This window comes from Myxine glutinosa, chromosome 9 (genome assembly GCF_964187855.1).
Source record: "Myxine glutinosa chromosome 9, kmMyxGlut1.1, whole genome shotgun sequence".
Taxonomy (NCBI): domain Eukaryota; kingdom Metazoa; phylum Chordata; class Myxini; order Myxiniformes; family Myxinidae; genus Myxine; species Myxine glutinosa.
The window spans coordinates 89411590-89430702 of record NC_136269.1 but is presented as its reverse complement, the minus strand read 5'-3'; the positions used below and the strand labels follow the sequence as shown (position 1 = coordinate 89430702).

Below are 19113 nucleotides of genomic sequence, written 5' to 3'. Positions count from 1 at the left end.
TAGAATTTATATGAGAATAACAGCTATTTATGGATAGGAGCTTCATAAACAAAAGGAGTACAAAATTAGTCAAATTTGGAAGTGGTCTTACATTGACTTTCCAGAGTACTCTGCTCATGGATTTTTACATATATAAACTTGACCTTTATCAGCATATAAATTGTGCTGTATGTATGGATGTGTCTTAGGCATAGACGATATGGGCAGATAGTAAAGAAAGTTTTGTTGAATTGAACTTGTGAGTTTTAAAACGAAATGCATTGTGAATCTTAAAACCAAGGGGCAGACGTGAACGCGCTGTTATGTTTTTACACTCAGAACACGATGTTACGTGTACCTGCAACATATTTTGTTAATCTGCCACACCTATATTGGCATACTGGTGTCAGTAGTCTTCACTAAGTTGCATAGAAAATGGAGGAACAACTTTTAAGGGAGTATACAACCACGTATTTGGATATTTTCTACAAAAGTAGGGGTTTCAATAAGTGGGAGCTGTACACATGGGATTTATCAAATTAAGTTATGGAGTTTAAACAAAGTTACTGGTAAACAGAAGGGAAATGGATAGTAAATAAATTCTTCAATGCTGGGTAAATTTAATGAGATATTACAAAGACTTATAAGAGCTATTGTTCTTCCTTATAGCAGTGGGAAAAGAGTGAATTAGAACCAAATGAATCTATAAATGAATGTGATAGGGATAATATCCTCAATTTGTGTTACTTATTTGATTGTGGGTAAATAAATTATTTTATCGTAATGGATTGCTAACAGCAGCCTGCAATGTCCTGAGAGTGTGCATCCATGTAATTAGAAATCCCAGATTTGTTTTTACAAACAACATTTGGTAGACGTCTTATGTCGATGAGCACTTACTTGGTAGATAAAAAAAAGGTACTGCATGTTGGCAGCCACTTTTGCGGCCATTTAGGCCAAACACATTGAGAGAAAATTGTCGTTCAATATGTAATTTACACATGGCTATTTGTAAAAGGGAAGTTGTTGCGATGGGCAACATTTCTGAAGGTTTATTAAAATGTTATAATATGACATGTGTCAAGGCACACTATTGGATGGACAAATTAGATCTGGTTATAGAATGAATTTGCTGACCCTTTGAAGTTAATTCTTTGAAATTGATTGTTTTACTAGTATTTTGAGTTCACATTGGAAATAGTTTGGTAGAGCTTTGTTAAAACCTATGGTTGTGGTATTTTGGAACGAATTCACAGATCATAGGAAGTTGATAACAATAGAAATAAATATGGACCCCGGGAAATAGGGGCATCAGAATAAGGCAAATAATCAGATTTATGTTACATATTAAGGGATTTTTCTTTAGTCACATTTTAAGAAGTTTGTTAGTTTGGTATATAATGTTGAATGTCATTGACATAAATGAGGGCATAACAACTTGTTGTGCACTATGTCCGTTTTACACGATCGATGAACTCATATCACCACAAGTAACACTGTTAAAGAAAAAAAAAAAGCGGGGAGGACTATGCTAATAACACATTAGGCATAGTTTGCTTGTTTGCAAGAATTGTTGGGAATTAGATATTCCTGTTTGTGATTTAAATCATATAATCATTATTAATGCATTTATTTTCTTTGAGTTGAGTTACAACACCTGCATGTGTTTAATTTTTGAATTATATGAACCTGAAAGCAATTGTGGATGCTATTCTTAGTTTTAGTAGTGTAAAACACATGTCTGAGTTGAATATTATTCGTGTGAAGTTGTTATAAAATATAGTGATTTCATGTTACAATGTACCCCATCTGATTCAATCTGTGTGGAGAGCAGATATAAATGTGGCTAAGTAAAGGAAAGACAAGACCACATCCCAAATGGAGTGATAACGACATCTGGGAAGAAGTTTGAAAAAGGAAAATTTGTGAAAATGAAGTTAATCTTGGCATACACCCTCTTTCTCAAAGAATGATGAAGAAATGCTCCTTTGGAAGATGGATGTTTACCTTCACCAAGGGAAAATTATGTGACCATTTGTCTGGGTCACACTGCAACATATGGGAAAAGGACGATCACTTACTTGTGTTCAAATACCTCGAACAGTCATCACATCAGCAATTGCAGGACGATGAGATTTTACCTGCAACGTTTACGGGATACGGTGACGTGTGTCATTACTTCACCAACTTCCGGGGAGCCAGCATGGAGCTGCAAGCGAACGACTGCCTTTTCCTTCACAACAGCTGTGCACGATTCTGCTGTGTGCTCCTGGTATGGACCATGGACAACTGAGTACCATGGTCCCAACATCATCATTGCGGATGCATCCGGCATCCCTGCTCCACATCTTGTTGACAAATCAACATCACATCAATACTTGCTCCATGCTCACAATTAGTGAGGAGGCAAGTCGACTACAACTGGATGGAGGCCTTGTTCAAATCTACTATGGCTCACAGCAAGAGTGGCAAGGATGCTGCATGGAGAGCAGGGTCAGTCTTTGACTCTGCCCAGCTATCACAACAGCAGAAAATCCTATGCAAATAGTGAAGGTGTGATGAAGACAACAGGAGAAAATGTTTTATGCTGAAATTCCAAACACAAGTGATCCGCCCCTTTTTTCAAACAAAGAAAGTCAATATTTGATTAAAGGCAAATATTTTGCCAAATGTTGCAGATGCTTTATTATTTTGATGAACTGAAATTATTGCGTTTTGGTGAAGGTGAAATGTTTTGTGATCTTTATGCAAATGAGTTGAATTGAATTATCAACATAGAAAGAGTCAATGAACAAGGAAATGTATTGTGATCAAAATTCTTCCAGAATGACGGTGTATGCCTTAGGAAATTGAATTACAAGATTAGTGGTTTGAATATTTAATGTGGTAATGTTTAGATTAATGGTTAATATAAACATAAAAGAAAAACTGGGGATTGTTGGGGATTAAATATTCATATTGACAATATTGCTAGAATATATATCAATGTAATCTTGTTTAAAGTGGAATTATGTTTTACTTTACGAATGAGCAAAAGAGCATAGAGCTAGCATTAACATGTGGTCAGGAGAGTTAATTTCAGACAAGAATGTGTAACGCTCTTGGACCGCCACCTGTCGATCATTAATAGCCTCTGTTCAGGGCACTGCGCACACGCTGCAAATTCTTCTTCAGCAGGTCAGAGTATTTGACCTCTTGAACAGAAATAAGTATTTGCTGGCCAAGAAAGCCATATAAGGTTTTTGGATAAGGAACACCCTGCATGCTCTGCAACATCAAAGGAGTTTGGGGCTTTAAAACCAGGAGAAAGTTGCGAGGAGAGAGAAGCAGAGTAGACTGGGAGAATGAACTGAAGAGGAGTGAAAACTGAAGACCAGTTGAACTGATCAACCAACTGGAGACTGGTCAACAACTGAACGAGCTTCAACCAAGACCGACCAAACAAGCGTCAACAAACTCTGGAACAGACTCATTAAAGATCTCGGCTTAGTATACAACAAATTCTCTAAAGTGAATAAACCATTGATTTTGCTAAAACGAGTTTCTGAAGTTTCTGAAGTAGAACAGTAGTTAAAATTATTATTCTACACTGGTCTGATTACTTCAATTAACGGTGCCCGAGAAACAAGAAAAGGCTTGTAATGGGATTTAATTGTACACACGGCCACAAGCAATGATTCAAAAGAGCAGAAAACCCGCGAATGATCGAAATGAAATACAGTGATAATGAAATTGGAACATAATGTTATGTTGCCCGCGATTAGTCGAAACCTCCGATATTAGAACCCGCGATATTTGAGGGTTTACTGTACAATAATTGCTTTGTAAATGTGTTGTGTATTTTCTGTGCTTATAAATACTTGCAATCCTGGTAAACAGTTATGCTCAACCTGCCCATTTTGTCTGTTTCCCATTGACTCGGCTAAGGTGCAATAGTAGTAGCTTGGGACGTTCTTCCCCAACCAATTGGCTCCACAATAGGCGGTTTGTGCTTGCCAGTGATTAAATAAAATAAGTACATACTGAGGGCACGATTCCCGGTTCGGTAGGCCACGTCACCCCCAGGTAAACGGTGTCAGATGGGGGACCCTGGGAGATTTGATCATCTAATTGGCGTATTGGCGGCCATCCAAAAGAGTTATCCGTAGCCGGTAGCCTCAGGACCGGTAGTTCAGGAGAAGCCCGAGAAGGGCCCTCATGGTGGAACCCAAAACCTAGATCCATAACAAGATTTCACTCTCAAAATTGAAAAACATTCCAAACAGGAAACTTGCGTTTTTAGGGACATCATAAAGGACAAAAGCAACAAGCACAAATAAGCAATTTAATGGGTTGTTGGTGTTGTTGTGTTGCCCCAGTCAGTTCTGGTTTAACAGACCAGTGGCATGGAGATAGCCAATTAATCTCACAGGAGCAACATCCAAGATCCAATTTAATGTGGTAACTAAGGTGGTGTAAAAGAGGGTGCATCAAAAACGGTAAACTTCCGAATTTTTTGTCCACAGCCTTTAAAACCTCTATTTTATTTCAATTGTATTATACAAAAAAGAAAATCCATTTTTAAGGCTATTTTCTCTGCTAGAGCAGGGGTTAGCCTTGCGGGCCCCATGACAATCATCATGGTTCCCTTTTTGAGGCAATGTTTTTATGGCCGGATGATCTTCCTGACACCAACCCTTCCCTTTAGTCGCTTCTCACGACACGCAGAGATACGGTGTACCTATTCTAAACCGGGGCACACACAATTGTATTACACTAACATATAATTAAACCCTGTAGAACATAAATCACCTTGTTGGCACTTTGAAAAACCTCCAGTTTTGCAGTTCTTGGACAAAATATTATGCCATTTTAAACCATCTCGACTCATCAAATGTGCCACTTGCTCTCAGCTTTGGGGAATATCAAAATTCAGGCAAAATGGCAGCTTGTAGGAAATATAAATTGTGCTCGGAAATGCATAGCAAGATTTGAAAAGACCCTTCCCATGTCCTTTTTCTCAAGACAAGTTTCTCAAGTATAAGGTGTTCTATAAAGTCTATAATTGTTAAGGTCATAAAAATAAAGTTGCATTGGCTAACCTACACAGATTGTAAATGTAAATGTGAGTTATCAGCCACATTTTGAGACTGGTGCAACATTACTAGAAAGACGGGAGGATGCCAGAGGACAATAAGGTACACTTTCCACTTAAAAGCCGACTTTCCAGTCTCACCGATTCAGTGCCACCGACATACAGAAGAAATGATCAAAATCTCATTTTCAGTTTAAGGAATCGAACAAAGGTTTCTGTGATCCCCTCCAGATTACTATCCACTTCGTTTGCATAGACCTCGAGCATTGTGCAATTATCAACCCTTCTCCGAAACAAATCTTTCTGACTTTTCATGCAGACACATGACCATAAGCGGACATTTGATAGGTAGGTAGGTTTGGGGCACGCATTTGAACTGCATTTACACAGAAGCTTTCATTTATACAAAAGCTTTCTCACCAAGACACAGTTATATAAACGATTTTTCTTTAGCAACTCACCAAGCGATAAGCACGTGATACTTCCTTGATTATATCCTCAGGCCTGAATCCAATCAGGCCCTCATTTTCCTTAGCTTTTTGCCAGAGGCCACTCGAGAGAATCTGGAGGAGAAAAAAAAAAAAAAGATGACATTTTAGCACTATATATTGCATTTTAAGAGCTTGTTTAACTAAATATTAATTTTAAACTTGCCTGCCTCATTATAAAGCAGCAAATAAAACACAAGGCTTCACCTCATACTGCAAAAGTGATAACTTTCTGACATTGAAACTTTGTGGACAGGAAGAACCCAACAAAAAGTTATTACAACAATAATATCAAATAGCAACTGTCAACAGTGAAACCATTTTGTCAGAGGAAGGCAGCAATGTTGGTGCTTGCCGAGTATCCAAAAAGTGTAATTGAATTTCACCAAACCCCAAACCCTTTTTTTTACTAGTATACAACTTGGTCCAACAGATGGGTTCCAATTAACATATTAATAATAACTAGAATGACACTCAATAGAGCACATACCTCCACCAGGGTGAACAGCTTACGTTTTGTATCCCACCGATAGGCCGGATCTGGATCCAGACGTGAACTAAAATTGAATTGGCTTGTTCTCATCACCTAACCAATTCATCCACCTGGTATTGTCATAAATCATCCACAAATTTTTGAGATATTGTATTATATATCGTTTTTGGCCCCATCTCTCAATGGTGAAAAATCACTTCAATGATTTTGAAAATCTTCAAAATTCTTCCTCGTCACACACCCAACCTGTCCACCAAGTGTGGTCCATATCCATCCATAACATTTTTAGATATCCTGTTATATACCTTAATTGTTTTTGGCCCTATCTCTCAATGGTGATAAGAATCACTCTATAAATTGTCACATCTGGATCTTCACCAAAATCTCATCATTTCGTCATTTCGTCCTTGTCACACACCCAACCTCTCCACCAAATTTCTTCCGAATCCATTCACAACTTTTTGAGATATCCTGTTCAAAGACAAACAAGCATTCTGAGTATTGCGCTGCAATACATGTCCCCTACCGGCAGTCTGTCGTCCGGAAAACTGTTGGGGAAATTACCAAGTGTTATTTACCCACAGGTTCTGAATCGTTCCCAATCGCTAATTACCTCAGGACGGGCTCACCTGTGATTCGCACTCAGGACTTCGATTTATACACCTTACAGACAGGTCAGCAGAAGCATGACAAAATAAGTTGTTGATAAAGAACCTTTCGAGTCGCTAAATATCAGTAATTTATTATATTTTCTGGTTCACGATCAATGATCGATGTGTATATATATATGTTGCTCGGCTTGGCTCCGCCCCTCCCGAAAGCGCGTGCTGTGTCGCGCTTTTGACGTTTGCAGACGAGGCTGAGGGCGCGCGGTGCAGCTGGAGGAGAACTCTAGAATAAACAAGAGATATCCATTTAAAAAAATATTTTCGTTTAATTAACGATATCTGCCAAACCAGGTGCCCTATCGCAAATTCCAAAAGGACATTTTAGTAGACTGACATACTGAACAGATCTGTGAAGTTTCCCCTTGATTGGATAAAAAATGAGGGAGGAGCTAGGTTTTCAAGATTTGTGCTTAAAAACATCATAACTCTGAAACCTTGTGACGCATGACGTCATGCTCACTGACTTTTTTGTTCGTCATGGGTATGCGATTCTGCCTGCAAAGTTTGGCCTCGATCTGTTCAGCCGTTGCAGAGAAAAAGGGGCTTTCGTGTTTTCACGAAAAACAATATGGCGGCCGAACCACGTGACCTGTGACGTCATAATTACCATTAAAATATTCTACAAACCGAGTCCCCCCTACAGTGAAAATTTGATCTCAATCGGTCCTATTATTGCAGAGAAAATCTTTTTTAAAGGAAATTAAAACTTGAAATGGCACTGAGTTAAGGACCATCAGAATTATCAGAATTCCCAAAGTTCAAAGTGCCATAACTTTGTCAAAAATGATCGAAACGTCGGGAAGTTCGAACTCGATCTGTAACTTATCATGACGAAACCATGTGCTAAGTTTGGAATCATTAGCATCAAGCGTTTAGAAAAAAAAGTAGGGAAAACTGTTCTTTGCGTGACGAACTGACAGACGGAGGGGCGGCGTGCAAACCTATAGTCCCCTCCGGTGTACACCGGTAGGGGACTAATAAACAGACAAACAGGGGTGAAAACAGAACCTTCGCCCACCCTTGGTGGTGGAGGGAATAACAGTAATAACAACAACAAATAGATATCCTCGATCACAAAACGATCGCCAAGGATAAGCCACCCCCAACTGGGAAGGCGTACCGTTGGTGATCGCCCACGATTTACGCTTAGCCCGCAATCCAATGATGGCCATATTTTGTTTGGACCACCATGTGACCTTGACCTTCAACATTTAGGAATAGAGTGTAGATCTCTCCATAAAACTCATCATGGAATTCAGAGGAAAATGATTCAAGTTATGATCAAAAATAAGTTTTTGTTAATTAGGTCACATTCCAAAATAGTAGGTCCAGGACACTAATTAAATATCAGCTACACAGTTTCAGTGCAGATCCCACTATTATGATGCAAAAATATCTTGGAAGGCCAAGCAGTCTGACATCCACAGCTTGATGGAATACTGCTCTCCCCTCTGGGCTGGTGCTCCTGCCTCACACCCACACGTAGCTCGGCTTCACGCTGAAGAAACCAAGACTTTTGGTATCATTTGTATCTCCCGCAATGAAGCTGATTCTAAGAGCCTTTCACTCTCTCCCCACAGGTAGGTTGGTGGTCTTTATCTTCTACCAACTCCTCTCCGGCCTAGCTTCCCCAGTTCTGTCTGTGCTCTGTCCCCCAAATATTCCTACAGGTCGCACAAGATCTGCCGGCAACCCTCTTATGGTTAAACTGCCAAAATCAAGGCTCTCTATTCACCTTCACCCTTTCATTCCTCTTTTCTCCCACCTCTGGAACAAACTCCCTCACTCTCTTCAATCCCACTCCTCCCTCCAGGTCTTTAAAACAGCTGTTCACCACCATCTTTTATCTTCCCCCATCCAAAACCTTGATCATTAATACACCCCAAACCCATCTTTTCCAAATTCAGTTTTCTTTCCTGAAAGTCCTTGTAGTGTCCATCTTGTTTATCCCATGTACCCCGCTCCAGCCCTCTTCCTTCCACAGATCTCCTGATGTCCCACCGATCTCCTGATGTCTCCCAATGGTCCCTGTTCTCCACTTTTGTTGTGCTTCCCTCTCTCCCCCTCTTGTCTCCCGCTCCATTTATTATTATGTTTCATGTGTGTTTCTGTTTACGTTTATGCTTTTGTGTTTTATGCTCTTATACGAGCCTCGATTTTGTATAAAAAAAAAATCCGCATTGGCAAAATTGAGTGATGACAAAAAAGTGTTTTTTCAGACTGCCATTTGACCTTGAACATCAACTCGGAAGGGTATGATGTAAATTAAGCGTAAATGCAACTTGCTCGGGTATCTAAAGGACAATTTAGTTCTGATTGGACAAATGTTAGTCGAGTTGTGGTAAAAATGTTTAAATGCCTATAATTTAGTCATAAACTTAAAGTTTAGGTCGAAAAAAAAAAGAAAAAAAAATATCAAAAACGTTGCATCAACCACACATACTTTATATTCCAATTGATGCAAAATTTCATTCCGAGCAGAAACCGAAGTAATATCTGTAGAAAAGACGAAGAGCCAACTTTGTGGCGTAGTTCAAGCGGGGCGAGTTTTGAGGTCAGATTAGGAGAGTTGATGAGTCGGATTACTTTGGATTGAATTCTGTCCAGTAAGTATATGGAGCTAAAACCTCTCCAGATGTGAGAGCAGTACTCTATACAAGGACGAATCAATCCTTTACATAGTTGAAGTAACTGTTGAGAGGAGAAGAATCTTCGACTTCTGAACAGGACTCCCAGTTTCTTCGAGGCAGACTTAGCTATTTGTGTAATGCGTGGATTCCAAGATAAATTTGATGTTAGGATAATACCTAGTGCGTTTATTGTATCACATGTAATTGTAGAGCTTTCAGAGGTGATGGAGAGTTAAGAGTTTTAAAGATGGGAAGAAATCGAGTTTTAGAAGCATTAAACTTAACCTGAATACATTTGCCCCAATCGGAAATCTGAGCCTGGTGTTGACTTAGTGGTTAGGGTGCTGGCTGGGGATCATAGGATCCTGAGTTCGAATCCCGGTCGATTGTTGAATTAACGCCAGGGGGGTTGACTCATCCTGTCATCCTTCCGAGGTCGGCAAATTGAGTACCAGCTCACTGGTAATTGGGGCACTGCATCAGCCGCACAAACACGCTTCCAGGTAAAGGATGCAACCAGCAGCCAGAGGCTGCATCCGAAACAACAACTGGGAAATATTGTCCAAATCAGAATTTAAAGAGGTGGCTGTGATCAACAAAGGAGATGTAGGTCGAGTAAGGGAAGATGGGCAGATGGGAAAAAACCTGGAGGAATGTAACGTCGAGTCATCAGCATACGTGTACATTTGGTTATGTGTAGGAAAAAGGTCATTGATAAAAAGAAGGAAGAGTGTAGGAGACAGGACAGAACCCTGAGGGAGACCGCTGTTGATAGGGAAAGATGGAGATGTTGAACCATCAACAACTATGGAGATAGAGCAGTCAGAGAGAAAGCTTGATATGAGAAAGCAGAGTGAAAGAAGAAAGCCAAAAGAGGGAAGCTTGGATATCAGACCCGATATCGTGAGCTTTTGAAATATCTAGGCCTACAACAAAAGGATTCCCCAAAGTCTCTCAGAGAAGAGCCCCAGACATTCGTAATGTAAGAAAGTAGTCCATTGGCTGAGGGGGTCCCCGTGTGCATGAGATGTGCCCTAAGTTACTCTTCATAATATTGAAGTAGACCATGAGACATATCAAAAAAGTTTGGGTAGACTTTTGGTAACCTGGCAGTAACAGAGGAAATGACGTCATTAGCCACGCCCTTTGCCGCTCTACTGATACCAAAATGTAGGGGTAGGGGAAACATAAATCGCAATAACTTTGGAAGTATAAATCACAGAACTACAAAATACCCATTAAAATGTTTGTATTTAAGTACTCTATTCATTACAATAATCATTATGCAAATTAATATGTTAATGAGGTCACCAGAGGTCAAAAGGTCACAAAACCCGGGCACAAGCGAAGATTTCACACTGCTCCAAAAAAATACCCACCAAGTTATGGATTTACTCACTTTTACATTTATGATGCATGGAACGTTTAGAATAGATGCTGTACTGATTACTTTGATATGCATTTGGGGCCTTTTAATGCCTAATTGTATTACATAACATCAACTGAAAATTGCCGTAAATTTAAAAGGCAGATTTTTTTGCAGTCCATAAGTATAATAGAATGTTCTGCATACTAGTACCTTCTTTAGCAATTTGAGAATGTATTCTGAGTTATGTTTTGTGAAGAGTTCCCTTATGCTCTTCAGTCCATTGTATTAACCCTCAGTGTTTTGTCAAGTAGGCGGACACATCATAAGGTTAGATTTAATTGAAATCTTATTTGAAGCCAAGAAGCCTTTAAAAATACCCATGGGAATGATGACCATGGTTCCATAAAATGTTATCTCTGCCTGATCTGCTAGTCAAATGAAAGAGACATATCTCAAGCAATGATAGACAAGTACATGTTTTAACACAATAGTTTCTATTGTCCACAAGTTTAGTAATTTACCGTTGCTTACTCGCATGTTTGTCGAAGGGATCCAGACGACCCAGCGATGCTTATACAGAGTAAATTACTGCTACATACCTAATACCATAAAGGAATTTCCTTTATGCTAATACTGAGTTGAACCAGAGGGGTTTTTGCATTGCACAATTTGTTCATCACCCTGGAGACTTTGACACTTGCAGAAACTAATGCAGGGAAGTCCATTTTTGCGACAGGCACATCTGTCATTGCTGCATTTTTTGCAATTGCACAAAACTGTGTATTCTTCAGGAATTGGTCTCATGCCTTTAATTGGCATCAAAAGTTCATCTGCTTCCCTGAAGCCAAAGGCCTTTGTTATGTTATGTTTGTGATGTGGGCTTCCACATCAGAAAAATCACATCACATCAGAAAAAAAGAACACCAAGTGCACAACAATGGATCAATTAAGGGACCACATCTACCATCACAGTAAAGGTGTATCCTTGGAGCAACTTCCGCCAACTAGCCATGCAATACAGCAACACATCCATAGAGCGTTTTATGCAACCTATCAGATGGTGACTTTGTTACACCCTCATAAGCCCACATCACTGGATCCAACTGCCTTTGGCCTCAGGGAAGCAGATGAACTTTTGATGCCAACTAAAGGCATGAGATCAATTCCTGAAGAATACACAGTTTTGTGCAATTGCAAAAAATGCAGCAATGACAGATGTGCCTGTCACAAAAATGGACTTCCCTGCATTCGTTTCTGCAAGTGTCAAAGTCTCCAGGGTGATGAACAAATTGTGCAATGCAAAAACCCCTCTGGTTCAACTCAGTATTAGCATAAAGGAAATTCCTTTATGGTATTAGGTATGTAGCAGTAATTTACTCTGTATAAGCATCGCTGGGTCATCTGGATCCCTTTGACAAACATGCGAGTAAGCAACGGTAAATTACTAAACTTGTGGACAATATAAACTATTGTGTTAAAACATGTACTTGTCTATCATTGCTTGAGATATGTCTCTTTCATTTGACTAGCAGATCAGGCATAGATAACATTTTATGGAACCATGGTCATCATTCCCATGGGTATTTTTAAAGGCTTCTTGGCTTCAAATAAGATTTCAATTAAATCTAACCTTATGATGTGTCCGCCTACTTGACAAAACACTGAGGGTTAATACAATGGACTGAAGAGCATAAGGGAACTCTTCACAAAACATAACTCAGAATACATTCTCAAATTGCTAAAGAAGGTACTAGTATGCAGAACATTCTATTATACTTATGGACTGCAAAAAAATCTGCCTTTTAAATTTACGGCAATTTTCAGTTGATGTTATGTAATACAATTAGGCATTAAAAGGCCCCAAATGCATATCAAAGTAATCAGTAGCATCTATTCTAAACGTTCCATGCATCATAAATGTAAAAGTGAGTAAATCCATAACTTGGTGGGTATTTTTTTGGAGCAGTGTGAAATTTTCACTTGTACTCGGGTTTTGTGACCTTTTGACCTCTGGTGACCTCATTAACATATTAATTTGCATAATGATTATTGTAATGAATAGAGTACTTAAATACAAACATTTTAATGGGTATTTTGTAGTTCTGTTATTTATACTTCCAAAGTTATTGCGATTTATGTTTCCCCTATCCCTACATTTTGGTATCAATAGAGCGGCAAAGGGCGTGGCTAATGACGTCATTTTCTCTGTTACTGCCGGGTTACCAAAAGTCTACCCAAACTTTTTTGATATGTCTCATGGTCTACTTCAATATTATGAAGAGTAACTTAGGGCACATCTCATGCACACGGGGACCCCCTCAGCCAATGGACTAAAGGAAATCACCGGTAGATCTTGCCTTGCGAAAGCCATATTGATGGTCAAATAGAAGCGTGAGATTCAATCTACTTGAAAAAATGAGAATTGAGAAGATACTCAAAGATTTTGGAAATAGTAGAAGTCACAACAATAGGACGGTAGGGTTTGAACTATCACCCTTCTTTAAAATAGGCTGTACATTAGCGTAACAAAAACGAAACAAACGAGCAAGCACGAGAGCAAGTTCTAAAGTACACTCCTCAACACGAAGAGGAATGCCATCTTATCCATATGCATTGCTTGTGTTCAGAGAGAGTATTTTTTGACTGCATGAAAAGAGGTTATTGGGAGGGGCATAGGATTGGTAAGGGTGCATCAGAGGGATATGGAATGTTAGAGTCATCCATTGTGGAATTAGAGGAGAAAAGAGAACCAAATAGAGTTGCTTTATCAGTAGGAGAGACAGTGATAGTATCATCGGAACGAAAGCGAAGGAAAGGAAGAGCGACAGAAGTTGTTTGAGATACTTTTAGCTAAAGACGAGAAATATCTATGAGTGGAAGAAGATGAGAGATTGTCGCATTTCTTTTGGATAAAGGAATGCTTCTCATCAAGAATAACATTATTCATGACCTGTAATAACAATTATATAACATTAATAAATAAATAAAAATTAAACATAAAAAAGGGACAATCGAAACATTAATAACTGGAACGGCACTCAGTAGAGAGCATACCTCCGCCTAGTGAACAGTTTACGTTTTGTATCCCACTGACAGGCTGGATCTGGATTCGGACCTGAACCAAAATGTTCAGCTTGTTCTCGTCACCTAAGCAACTCATCCACCAAGTTTATTCAGAACTCGTCCAAAACTTTTAAAAATATGTTAAATATCATTTTTCACCTGATCTCTCAGGGGCAGATCCCACACCCAACCGGTCCACCAAGTTTCGTCCAAATCCATCCACAACCTTTTGAGATATCCTGCTATATATCATTTTTGGCCATGTCACTCATTAGTGAAGACCACAATTAGGCTAACCCCCGCTCTAGCAGGGAAAATGGCCTTAAAATGCATGTTGTTGTTGTTGTTGTTGTCACTCATTAGTGAAGAATGACTTTAAAAATTCTACCAGCTGGATCCGAATCCGGATCTTCACCAAAATCGAATCAATTCTTCCTTGTCACACACACAACCGGTCCACCAAGTTTCATCCAAATCCGTCCACAAGTTTTTGAGATATCTTGCTATGTATGGTTTTTGGCCCTATCTCCCAATGGTGAAGAATCACTTTAAAATTCTAGTAGCCGGATCCGAACCTTCACCAAAATCTAATTATTTCGTCTTTATCACACATGCTACCTACCTCTCTGCCAAATTTCGTCCGAATCAATCCACAACTTTTTGAGATATCTTGTTCACAAATGGACAGACAAACAAACACACACAGACAGACAAAGGGGTCAAAACATAACCTCCATCCACCTTTGGTGGCGGAGGTAACAATTAGTTCATGACCTTTAAAATTAGGTCAAGGTCAAAAATTTAGGCGAAACCACATACTTTCTATTCACATTATTTATGCAAAATTACATTTCGAAGGTCCCTGCCGGCTCCGAGATGCAGCTCCGAAATTTATATCGTTTGGAGTGTTTAGTTTAGGAAGAAGAAAAAATTCTAAATGGTGATTTAGTACTCCAGGGTTGTCCAAGAAACTTTGGCGTACCATTAAAAATTGGGGGCGCCAATTGTAGAAACAAACCCGACAACAGCAAAATAAGCCCTAGATGCTATACGGGGAGGCTTAATAATAACCATTCATTTTGTGCCATAAGATATATAGGGCTGCAGAGGTTTTGCTGGGGGCACAATCCTGGACAGGTTGCCACTCCCACGCATGATACTTGAATGGCTCATTCTTCCCAGAGTTGGTTCCAATTTTGCTGACCTCCAAAGGATGGCAAGTTTGATTGAACTGAACTCAGAACATTAAGATCTTAAAGGCCCACAGGCACAGGAAATAAACTAGAAGGCACTCAGTAGAGAGCATACCTTCGCCTGGTTGCCCATATCACTAAATGGTGAAGAATCACTTTAAAAATTCTACAAGCTGGATCCGGATCCAGATCTTCACTGAAATTGAATCGATTCTTCCTTGTCACACACACAACCTGTCCAACAAGTTTCGTCCAAATCCGTCCACAACATTTTGAGATATCCTGCTATGTATCGTTTTGGCCCTATCTCCCAATGGTGAAGAATCACTTTAAAATTCTAGTATCCGGATCCGAATCCGGAACTTCACCAAAATCTAATCATTTCGTCCTTGTGACATACAAGTGACATCTCTGCCAAATTTCGTCTGAGTCCACAACGTTTTGAGATATTTTGTTCACAAACAAACAGACAGGGGTGAATACATAACCTCCACCCATCCATCTACCTAGCGGCTAGGGTGCCAGCTTAGGATCCTAGGATCCTGGGTTCGAATCCCGGTCGATCGCTGAATTAACGCCAGGGAGGTTGACTCAGCCTGTCATCCTTCCGAGGTCGGCTAATTGGGTACCAGTTCACTGGTAATTCCCTGCTTGTCGTAAAAGGCGACAAAAAGGGTTGGCGGCAGGAAGGGCATCCGGCCGTAAAACATTGCTTCAAAAAGGGGACCAAAAAACAACAACAACCACGGTCCCCGAAAAAGGCCAACCCCCGTTTGCGGGGAAAAATGGCCTCTAAAGGTGGTTCTTCATCCATCCACCTTTGGTGGTGGAGGTAATTATATATTATATAGATTTTTAAAATGTGCATATATAGATTTTTAAGTAACAAACAAAGAACTGAGTGTGGTTTTGAATTCTAATAATTTTTTGAGGCGTTAACAGTTAAAAAAGCAAACCCGTTGAGCAGCACCCCCAAAACTCGCTGTAGTCATGACGTCATCTGTCCAACAGATGGCATAATCAAGGGCAAGGTTTCACCTGCGCGCAACTGATAATGGCTGCACAACTCGCTTCAGACTCGTCAGAAAGTCAATTCGATGAAGGTTTTTCTGATTAAGAATCCTCTAATAGTCAAAATCATTATAAAAAATACTCGCAGCAAGAAAATTCCCGCGATGACGTAGCTGGTCACGTGGGTAATAAAATTGCCGTTTTCTGTGGGGCAGGACCAATCAAGCATAAAAGGACATCCAAAACATTAACATCCTCCTTCCAAGATATTTATTTTTAAAAAGAACAATGATTAAGCCAATCACCTGAAACCTTAAGCTACCACAATGCCAACTTACATAGATACCAGTAAACATAAGGTTATAAATACAGTGGTAATACGAGGAGAACAAAATAATTATTGACATATAAAAATGAAATACAATTATAGCCTTTTTTGGTTTGATGCAATGGTATTAACATCATGGCAGAGAAGAAAGAAATTTTATATTAAATATTTAATCAAAATATCAGCAAATTTGGAGGCAAAATCAAAATCCACCGATTTATGGAAGACTAACGTCTGATTATGGCTGGATATTTTGCCTGGAGAGAACAGTAACTTGGTCTGACATAGCAAATCATAACCTCCATACCAGGCAATAATAATGTGCAGCGATTTCGCTTTCGGCATCCATCATCATCTCCCCATACTTGAATTCGTCATCTTCTGACAATCCGCAAAGAATACACACTAGAAAACAAAATAAGTGGCACAAGTAATTTTTTCAAAGTAAAACAATGTCATAACAAGAGAAAAATGACCACAGTGTGGTCACCAGCTGCGACGTGTAGAATCATGAGGATATCCGTTGCAATATGCACTACCAAATTTTACCTCATACCAACGCACGTCCGAGTGTATGTGCATGCGCTATTCAATAATTACACCTAATTTGTGTCAAGTTCTGTGAAACGAGATTGATATGAAAACATTCATGTTGTCTTTGTTGCTAAATTTATTCTGGTTCCTTCAAACAAATCGCGATTTTAGTCCGCGATGTTCTTACCTCATACCAACGCACGTCCGAGTGTATGCGCATGCGCTATTCAAAAAGGCACCCCAACAACAAGAACAACAACGCGGTCCTCTCATAGAGCTGCTCGTCGCAGCTAAAAAAAGATTCGTTTCTCATTATAAAATAACTTTTGTACCTTATAGTGAAACAATGTTAATGGTTCCAACAATGTTGATCAACTCTCCCAAGTTCAGGGTTAAGGAGGATGGCTCGGTCACCCACATCCCGAATGGGATAGTAATTGGGATGGATTATGGACAGGTGTATTACGCGGGTCAGCCTAAATTATGCCGCAGGTGCAGACAATTGGACGACTTTGTGTCTGTGTGTAAAGAACTGTTTTGCTCGCAGTGTGGCCAGTTGGGACATTTGAGGGAACACTGCACCTCTCAGGTGCGGTGTAACCTGTGTGGTGCGATGGGGCACACCTTCCGATCCTGCCCGCTAAGCTACCTGAGCAAAATACGTGCGTCTGTGGGTGGGGGTGTTGCCCCCGGGACAAGCAAAGCTGCTGTGACTGCGTTATCTGTTTCCCCCTCCCCCACAGTAAAGGAAGATGAGAGGAGGATGGCCAGAGGGAAGGAAGAGGAAGGAAGGAAAAGAGAGCAGAGTGGAGGCTGAGGTCCCCTTGCCCCAAACAGCAGTGGACCAGAAAATGGAGTTGGTGCTATCATTGTTAAACCCCACCCCACCCCCCTCCCCAGAGATAAGAGGGCCGTGGTTGACACGATTGAGTTGGCTGCTGGGCCCACAGAGGGGGGAGAGGAGGGCAATGGCTCCTCCTCAGGCTATGAGGACGTGGACACAAGTGACTGGACCATGGTGAAATGCCAGGGGGCCGGGGTAAAGGGAAAGGTCCCCTGAATCGAGGCTCCGGGTCTATATATAAAAAGCATACGACCATGAAGGAGGTGCCAAAAGGCTCCTCAACCTCCAGGTGTGCTGTGGAGGAGGAAATTCATAGGTGGCTATGTACCTCAGAGCAATGCCTTCAGCAGTCATCTCCCCTATCCACTCCCAGTCACATTCTCGCTCCACGCATCGTATTACACGCACGCACCTGCACATTTTACACTCAATCCACCATAGACACCCCAGTATTGCTCCTTCAGTGTTGGATTGTGAAAACACGACCGTTTCTGCCGATTAAGCGGTCTCTATCTCTACTGTCCCCCCCCCCCCCTCCGTCCGTGAATGTCTGCTGAGCACCCTGTTCTGAGCAATAGTGATAGATAAGGCATGCATGGTTAAGGTTTTGCTCTCGTCCATTTTCTTTCCCGATTATAAATCTCACTGCATGCATCATGACAGTGACCATTTGTACAATTTGATTCACGTTCCCCCAATGGTTCCCTTTGCGTGCACCTTTCCCTCCCATGAACATTAAAGCCCTCGCATTCCCTCCATCCATTTTGCATGATCCAACCTGTGCCTTGTAAGAATAACTGTAATAAATCCCTTGTTGACGTTCCTTTCCAATCTGTTCGTGCCCGTCATTTCCTCCATTAATCCAGCACTGTCCGCACGTAGTGTGGATAGGGAGACCATCATTCCCCACCCAATTGGCTCATTAAAAAGACCGGCTTCTCACCATGTGGTTGCTCTACCACCCTCATTAAAAGATCTAATTAAGATAAGATTGGTGAATAGGCGAGGGAGCATATCCCGGCCAGAAAGTCACATGGCCTTCAGTTAAACGGTATCAGACGGCGGACACTGAAGCTTGCGATTAACTGGTTGACATCCGCGGTTGATTAACACCATGCCACGGCACGAAGTTATTCGTGTGTGTGGTAGTCTCGGGCCTGGTAAGCTCAGAGGCGGGGGGGGGGGGGGGGGGGGAAACTAAGGCTAACCCCATCTGGTAGACCTGGAACCAATATGAATGAATGAAATACACACACACACACACACACACAGAACCCGCTATTCACGGGGGATACATTCCCGGGAAATGCCGCGAATTGTGAAACCACGAATGGCGGAGCATTATTTCAATGGAAAAAGGGGGGATTGGTTCCAGAATCGCGAAAATCCGCGCATATCGAGGAACAAACCGCAAATGGTAAGGCAAATCCCGCGAATGT

General features: G+C 40.7%; 2 protein-coding genes across 10 annotated transcripts in view; both read right to left on the bottom strand.

The window, feature by feature from the left end:
- The window catches only part of LOC144893635 (uncharacterized), a 1058663-nt gene that overhangs the window by 97176 nt on the left and 942374 nt on the right, over positions 1–19113 (bottom strand). The window lies entirely within an intron of this gene.
- G2E3 (G2/M-phase specific E3 ubiquitin protein ligase) overlaps positions 1–19113 on the bottom strand; it is a 171166-nt gene that overhangs the window by 95295 nt on the left and 56758 nt on the right. For all 9 annotated transcript variants that reach the window (XM_078784508.1, XM_068100820.2, XM_068100821.2 and 6 more), the window contains exons 3-4: positions 16604–16701; positions 5515–5616 (exon numbers count right to left, since the gene is read on the bottom strand). In XM_078784508.1, coding sequence (XP_078640634.1) covers positions 5515–5616; positions 16604–16701 — 200 coding nt within the window. The remainder of the gene's footprint in view (positions 1–5514; positions 5617–16603; positions 16702–19113) is intronic.